The sequence below is a fragment of the Pristiophorus japonicus genome, chromosome 3, assembly GCF_044704955.1.
Source record: "Pristiophorus japonicus isolate sPriJap1 chromosome 3, sPriJap1.hap1, whole genome shotgun sequence".
NCBI lineage: Eukaryota > Metazoa > Chordata > Chondrichthyes > Pristiophoridae > Pristiophorus > Pristiophorus japonicus.
Window position 1 is genome coordinate 318,341,422 of NC_091979.1, and position 8,409 is coordinate 318,349,830.

The 8,409-nt window shown below is 42.3% G+C and overlaps 1 protein-coding gene across 1 annotated transcript in view; it reads right to left on the reverse strand.

Moving 5' to 3' along the window:
- Nucleotides 1-6,493: 6,493 nt before the first annotated feature.
- LOC139256227 (interferon-induced protein with tetratricopeptide repeats 5-like) overlaps nt 6,494-8,409 on the reverse strand; it is a 2,055-nt gene continuing 139 nt past the window's right edge. The window contains exon 2 of the mRNA XM_070874160.1: nt 6,494-7,934. Coding sequence (XP_070730261.1) covers nt 6,494-7,934 — 1,441 coding nt within the window. The remainder of the gene's footprint in view (nt 7,935-8,409) is intronic.

An 8,409-nucleotide genomic window follows, 5' to 3' on the forward strand; every position in this document is an offset into this window, starting at 1 on the left:
CATCTAAGTCATTGATATAGATTGTAAATAGCTGAGGCCCAAGCACTGATCCTTTCATCACCCCACTAGTTACAGCTTGCCAACCGGAATGTGACCCGTTTATCGCTTCTCTCTGTTTTCTGTCTGTTAACCAATCTTCTATCCATGCTAATATATTATCCCCAACCCCATGAGCCCTTATCTTGTGCTGCAACTTTTTATGGGGCATTTTATCAAATGTCATTGGTCCCATTAGTTTCTCAAGTACTTTTTCTCTACTGATATTAATTATTTTAAGTCTCACACTCTTATTAGCCCTTTGGTTCCCCAGTATTTTTAACAAGCTTTTGTGTCTTCCACTGTGAAGAATATTTGTTTAAATATGTGTTTAAATTCTCTTCCGTTTCCTTATTCCCCATTATAATTTCACCTGTCTCAGCCTCTAAGGGATCAATGTTTACTTTTGCTACTCTCTTCCTTTTTACATACTTGTAGAAGCTCTTACAACCTGTTTTTATATTTCCTGCTAGTTTACTCTCATATTCTATTTTCTCCCTTTTTATCAATTTTTTGGCCATCCTTTGCTGGTTTCTAAATCTCTCCCAATCCTCAAACTTGCTTCTATTCTTCGTAACATTATAAACCTCTTCTTTTAATCTTCTTTAGTTAGCCATAGATGGATCACTTTTCCCTGGAGTTTTTTTTTCTCAATGGAATGTATATTCGTTGAGAATTTTGAAATATCTCTTTAAATGTTGCCCACTGCTTATCTACTTTCATAGCATTTAATCTAATTTCCCAATCTACCTTAGCTAACTCGCCCCTCTTACCTAAGCAAATTATGTTTAATTTAAGTTTAAGACTATCGTTTCTAACTCAACGTGAAATTTTTCATATTATGGTCACTCTTCACCAGTGTAAGGGGAAAATGGGAAGGCTTCTCCTCCCACGAGCAGACCCCCTGATATAGAGGGTCGACGCTCACCCAACCCACGTAACAGCCCCGGAGTTAGCAGACAGAGACGAATGGCAAGGTATAACGATCTTTTATTACGAATGTCCGGGAACACCTCTCATCACAGTCGCCTGTGAGTGGAGATGCTCTCCGAACAGCACAATCATACAACTTTTATACATTTCAAAAACCCCTCCGTTCCCTGGTAAGACCTCCCTAGATCTCTAATTAGTCTACCTTATCAGTGCTAGTTCTCTAATTGGACTACCTTATTAGTGCTACTTTGGATTGACAGGCCAAGACCCTCGTGACCACCTTAGGCTGTGACTAGAATGACTTCATTGGGTCAGAATTTGTTGATTCTCCTTGGTGCCCGTGAGTCTGCCTCGAGCCTCTTCACAAGGTCTTATCAATGTCCTCACATCGTATCCTGTCGGAATATTATTGAATTGATAACTCCTGGAGCCTTGGGACAAGGCTGAAGAGAAGCCTTTTACCTCCTTATGAGTCGATGCAGGAACCAGCACTTTAACCCTTGTCCCGCTGGTACCCCTAATGCCAGCCAATCCTTTACTATGAGATTACTAATTAACCCTATCTCCCAAAGCAAGCGCTCTACTCGGAACTTCTTCACGTCAAACGAGCCAAAGCTGGGCAGAGGAAATGTTACAGGGACAAGTGCAACATCCCCACCGACACCTGGGAGTCCCTGGTCAAAGACCATCCTAAGTGGAGGTGCTCAGCATCCGGGAGGGCGCTGAGCACCTCGAGTCTCATCGCTGAGAGCGTGCAGAAATCAAGCGCAGGCAGCGGAAAGAATGTGCGACAAACCAGACTCCCCACCCACCCCTTCCCTCAACGACTATCTGTCCCACCTGTGACAGAGACTGTGGTTCTTGTATTGGGCTGGTCAGCCACCTAAGGACTCATTCCTAAGGACTCATTTTAAGAGTGGAAGCAAGTCTTCCTCGATTCCAAGGGACTGCCTATGATGATGATGATGATGATGAGAATTTAAATTCCCCAGCTACCGTGGTGGGATTTGACCTCACATTTCTGGAACATTAATGCAGGCCTCTGGATTACTAGTCCCGTAACATAACCACTATGCTACCGTTCCCGTGTTTGAATGAGATATTAAACCGAGGCCCTGTCTGCCTGCTGAAGGTGAATGCAAAATATCTCATGGCACCATTTAGAAGAAGAATAGGGGAGTACCTGCGGTGTCCTGGCCAATATTGATCCCCCTTTCAACACCACTGAAACAGGATTATCTGGTTAGTTATCGAATTGCTATTGACTGCCACGTTTCCATACATTGCAATCGTGGCTACACTTTAAACATACTTCATTAGCCTTGAAGTGTTTTGGGATGTCCTGAAATGGAAAAGGTGCTGTGTACAATGTAAGTTCTTTCTCTGTCTTCTTTACTTTAGTCACATCACCTTTCCTACAGGGGGCGCTATAGTATTATCTGTGTACCTGTGCTTTTTGGAGAAAGGTCAAGGAACTGGGGGTGGCCAGGCTGGTCACAAACCTCACCCACCAGTACCCTAACTCCAGAATATACAGATGATGCGGCTGTTACCAACACTTGACCCAGCAACAGTGCTTGTTGATGCAGCACCTCACTAAGGAAGTCCTTAACGGGTTCTGCTGTACACTGCCACCTGATCTGTGACCCAGCGCCTCTCCTTCTTCTTGCTGTGTGACATTCAGAGGAGGAGGAGCAGAAGTGAGGTTACAATGGTTTGCAGAGCAGCACAGTTCTCTTGTGACTGGCAGTTGAAGGAGTAAGGTGAGCATTCACTATAACAGACAGGGTGGCCAACCAAAACAGCCACTTGTACAGTTAAGGGGAAGCACTGGTTGGTTGATGGAATATTTTAAGGTATATAGTGCGAGAGCTGTATTCAGTTGTTGCTGCTTAATGCTTGAAGGAGCTATAACTGAGCATGTGTAGAATTAGTAGCAGATTTATGTTAAAGCAGTGAAAATAATACAAGCTGAAAAATAACCACTGGTAATTATCAGAACATAGGAACAGGAGTAGTCCATTCAGCCCCTCAAGCCTGTTCCAAGATTCAATTTGATTGTAGCTGACCCGTACCACAACTCCATCGACCCACCTTGCTTCCATATCACTTGATATCCTCACCGAACACAAATCTATCAATCCCAGTTTTGAAATCTTCAATTGACCCCCAGCCTCAACAGCTTTTTAGGACACAGCGGTCCAGATTTCCACTGTCCTTTGCGGAAAGAAATGTTTCCCCTGAAATCACCACTGACTGACCAAGCTCTTATTTTAAGATTACGCACTCTCGTCAAAGATTTCCCCATTAGAGGAAATAGTTTCTCTTTGTCTACCCTACCAACTCCTTTAATCATCTTAAACACCCCAATTAGATCACCCCTAAATCTTCTATACTCAAGGGAATACAAGCCTAGGCAAAGAACTCAGTCATGCTCAAACGTGAGCTATAGTAAATGTACAGGACCATGGCGTTTGTAATTCATGGAGGTCTATGAAGACACAGTTAAATCTCCAATTTTATTCCCTTGCCTCACAAAGTGCCAATTCAAGCTGGTGAATGGTTCCAAAGGAGGTGGAGCTTTGCCATATCAACCAAACGGCCATTATTCATGTGTGAGCCACAGCGATTGTTCCTGGGCGATTCGGTTGTGGGGTTCAATCCCCACCTGATCCCGATCCAGCATCCTGTCCTGTGCACTTCCATCATTGGTCACTGGATGGCGATTATGACCTTTGCAGTCTGGCTGGGACAGCAGTATTTCATGTCATGCAATTACACAGAGAGCCACCATTGTCTGCATTGTAGCATTTGAATTTTCAAATTTTAATTAACATTGGTGCAAATTACAGAAATTTTCACTTCAGCACCTCCGGCACATGATTAGCTCCCTCCACTGATCCCCGTTCCACCTCCCCTCAGATTTCTGTTCATTAAAAGTAATGGTTTGAAAAACTTGGCTGTAGCTGCCCAATTTCCTGATGTGCGTTCCCAGCATGCACCAGGAGTGCTGTAGCGGAAAATGCCCCTCATGTTTTTAAAGGAAGTCGGTGATTTTTAATTATTTTGTCTTGTTTATTTCAAAAAGAATTTCAAACGGTTTAATATGTAAATCAGTAATGATTGAAACATTGTGATCTTAACAGTAAAAGTTTTCTTTTCAGTTCATCTCATTTTTATGTGTAGTGTCAGATATATGTAATTGGATTTTAGTAATCAGACCCATATTGGGCCATCCCAGGGCACTATTAGAAGAGCAGTGGAGTTCTACCGGTGTCCTGACAAATATTTACCCTTCTACCAACACCACTACAAATCTGGTCATTATCTCATTGCTGTTTGTGGGACTTTGCTGTGCACAAGTCCCGTTTCCTGTCTTACAACAGTGACTACACTTCAAAAGTACTTCATTGGTTACAAAACATTTTGGACGTCCTGATTCCTGAAAGGCGTTTTCTAAATGTTGTTTCTTTTATTTCTGACGGACATGTTGAGCGACACAGAAATAAACAGAAGCTTCATTTCAATATTTTAATGAGGGTGTTGACCTCATTTAGACTAGCTGCTATTCCCGAGCCTTTACATCGGATCTGCGTTCATTCAAAACAATGACCCATGTACAAGGACCAATCAGGATTGCTCAGCAACTGCAAGGTGCAGATCTGCTCATTTAAAGGGCCGGAGGAAGATAAGGTCCAGCTCTTTTATGAAGCACATCTGTCCGTGTTATTGTCCATCTTTTTGGCTCACTAAGTGGGTGAGAACGCGTTCTGCCCCACATTCCAGCACCACAGTATTTCCCATGGGCCGTCGAAGTTTGGATAATAGGTTTCCCAGGGGAATGATGATCTGCTGGCACTTTGTTGAGGAAGAAGAGGAGGAGAAATCCAGGATGCCAGGCAGGTAAGGTTACATCACAGAGACCGGTACCCACCTACCATTATCCTTCCACCTGTAAACACGGGCAGAAGCTGAGCTGCCTGGACATGTCTGAGGGATTCGGTGTGTGTAAGCTCTGATTCACCCAGGAGGCAGTGCCAGAGTTGTGTCGCATGCTGCTATCTGCCCCGTAGGCAAACCTGAGGGCAGGCAGGGCCCTAGCAGTAGATGTGAAAATCACTTTGGCCTTAACCTTGAGACCTCAGGCTCACTCGAGGCATATTGCACTGTCTTCCTTTGGGGTGGGTTCCCTAGCAAACAAGGCAACCCCTGTGCAACATATTGTCCACCTTTACAGTAGATCGTCAGCCAATGGAAGCTATTCAGACAGATCTGAGCTTTAAAAGGCTAAGGATCATTCACACATTTATTTAAAGTAAATTCATAATTAGGCAATAACTACAGAACACGATGATTAATTATAACTGCCCTTTACAGAGATCACAAGGGATTGCTTCATTTTCTCCAGTGCTTTTACCACCATAGAATATAGTTATAGTCCATTTATCTTCAAGATACTTCTTCCATCAAATCCTCCTCTTCCTGCTGCTTCCGATTGGTTACCGGAGCTTCTCTTCTCAATGAATGGTCAGATGATCTCTCTCCCATCACGTTCAAGGGTCAGCTTTTCAGCTCGAATTCTCTTTGACGTCAACTTTGTAGATTAAAGAAACCATACTAGTTTTGATCGGTAACAATATGTAACCCCCTCTAATAGTTCTCTATAATTAATTAGTGAGAGAGGAAATATTATCGAATGCAATGAGGAATTTTCAGAGTCAAGTGGCAAGCACACATTTATCTCCTCACAAATATTTACAAATTTCCATCTATAGCAAATCCTGACATATTATCAAACCTTCTAAAACAGGATATGAAATGTGAATATACAAGGTACATTGAAACAACGTGACCAGCAGTGACAGCCCAAACCAGGTTCACCCTTCTACAGAAAGACCCCTGATAACAAAAGACCAACGGTGCTAATTAGTCACTAAACTGTTTTAACAATGGTTCAAAGACTTACTGTAAACTATACAAACTGACAGAGTAACTCAATCAATTCACCCTTAACAAACCACTGCTGTCTAATCTTTTCTTAGATCAAAGTTGGAATTCATACAAACTCACAATGGGTAATTTGAACTATGGGAGAAGGGGTAGAACGGGCGATATCGAATTAACCGCTCATTACACACCCCGCCTGATTTTATCTTCTGTTGATTCCAATAGAAAGGAAAATCAGACATGGAGTATATTGGGCGGCTGATTCAATATCGCCCGTTTTACACCATCGACCAAAGATCAAACCATGTCCATTTCAGTTTTAGCTAATGGAATCAGTATAAAATAACATGTTCAAAATTTGTCATTAACTCAGAAATTTAAGGTTACCATGACTGCAGCCACAGCAAGTGGAAACATGAATGCAGAATGATAGGGTAACTGAATAGCAATGCAACCCAATGTTAAATGGTAAGTCTGTCAACTAATAAGATTATTTTTGAACCATTAACTACAAAACAACACATTGAAAATGAGAATCAATTTCTCAGGGAAATGGGAGACACAGTTTAACATTGCCCTATGTAACCTGACGCAGCTCACGTAGAGCACTTTGAAATTCTTCATTGTCACGATCACACTCCAGAGCTTTCTCAAAGAAATCAATGGCTTCTGATTTCTTCCCATCAACCTGGTGTATTAGTCCCAATATACCAAAGGCTACACTGTCTCTTGCATCTTTACTCATTCGATCTTCAGCAATTTGTTTCAGTTTTGCGTGGCATTTCTCATTCCTGTTGGTGTTAACTTTGAGTTTTAAACATTCCTTGAAATGATGGATGGCATTCAGCTGGGATCCCTTCTTATACAGCTGGTGCTCTCCATAGTTCCAATGTATTAAAAGCTTATTCAAAGGGCTGTAATCTTTATTTCTAAGCAGGTTGGTGTAGATATCATCGGCTTTGGAATATTCGCCAGACATTGCATGGATTTTAGCCAAATCAAATATTGCAAAAATAAGCGAGGGTTTCTGATCAAACGCTGTTTGGAAATGATACTTGCAAAGTTCAATCAATTTTCTGCCGTCTTCATGAGCAAAGTGTTTCCAATTAGTTTTCTGCAGTGCAATCAGCTGAGTTTTGTAACATAAGCCGATCTCATGGTGAAGAAGTGCAGAAAAGGATTTAACCTTCAGTGCCTTTTTCAATAGCTGTAAGGAATATTCAACAGATCCTTGTCTTCTTAAAGCTTTGGCTGCATATTGAGTTATATATGGATCATCAGGAGACTCCAGCAGCACTTCTTCAAGTAATCTGTAATATTCATCTATTTGATTGAATTCCTGTAGTCTCAGAGCCAACATGATCTTGACAAACGAGTCATTTGGGTTCAGTGCTAATGCGCGGCGTAACTGCTTCACTACCTTGCAGTGTTCAGGACGCTGTGGGTCTTCAAAGGTTTCTTTAAGTCGAAACACAACAGTTGCATAAGCTGCGTTCCATTCAATGTCATCAGGATCCCCCTCCAGAGCCTTCTCAATACATTCATTTGCCTCTTCATAATATTTCCAGCCACATTTCAACAGTGACCAACCCTTCTCCCCGTATACTTCAGGTATCAGTGCTGTATACCGAGAGCCATCAGTAAATTGTTGACAGATCCTCTCCAGCTTGTCGAGGTAGGACTGGGCCTCTGCCAGTTCTCCCACATGATAATATACCCAGGCAGAGTTTCCATAGGTGATGATGCTCCATTTTTCTATTTCAAATTTGTGATTTTTCCTCAGAATCTCTTCAGCTTCCCATAAATTATTGACCGACTCCTCACAGTTGCCTCTCGTACAGTTTACAAAAGCAAGTAGATTGTAAGTCATAGCTTGATATTTCACAATATCAGACTCTATTATATAGTTTAGTCGTTCCTGCAAATCATCCCACTCAACATTTTCCATCTGCAGATTCCACGTGAAGTGACATTGTAGCTGAAGTAATTTCACTTTCAGGGCGTCCCTTTCAGTGTCACTGTAAGAAACATATTTAAATATTTATTAGTTTTTTAGCATTCAGCAAGAATAAGCGTCGGGGAAATGATTACACACCGGCCAACCGAGGAACTCAGGAAAGTTATTAACAGACAGGAAAAGACCAGCTGGACCATGGAGCCTGTCCCATACCGTCACGGTGCACCTTAACACCACAATCCCCATTGCCCCTCCCCACCTGCCAGGCTCAAAGCCTCCTTGACAATAGGCACAAGAGGATCACAGCAAAGGTCATTAAAGGCTCAAGCCTCTGATACTCATCATCATAGCTGGTCCCTTGTATCGAGGATGACTTGCTTCCACGACAAAAAGTGATGTGTTCACAGGTGTTTCAATGAAGGACCTAATATTCCAAGTCCCGAACTATATGTTGAAGGGTGGAAGATGCCTGTGCGTGGATTTTTTTAACGTGTGGTGGCCATTATACACCAGCTACCACACGGGCTTGACAGAGC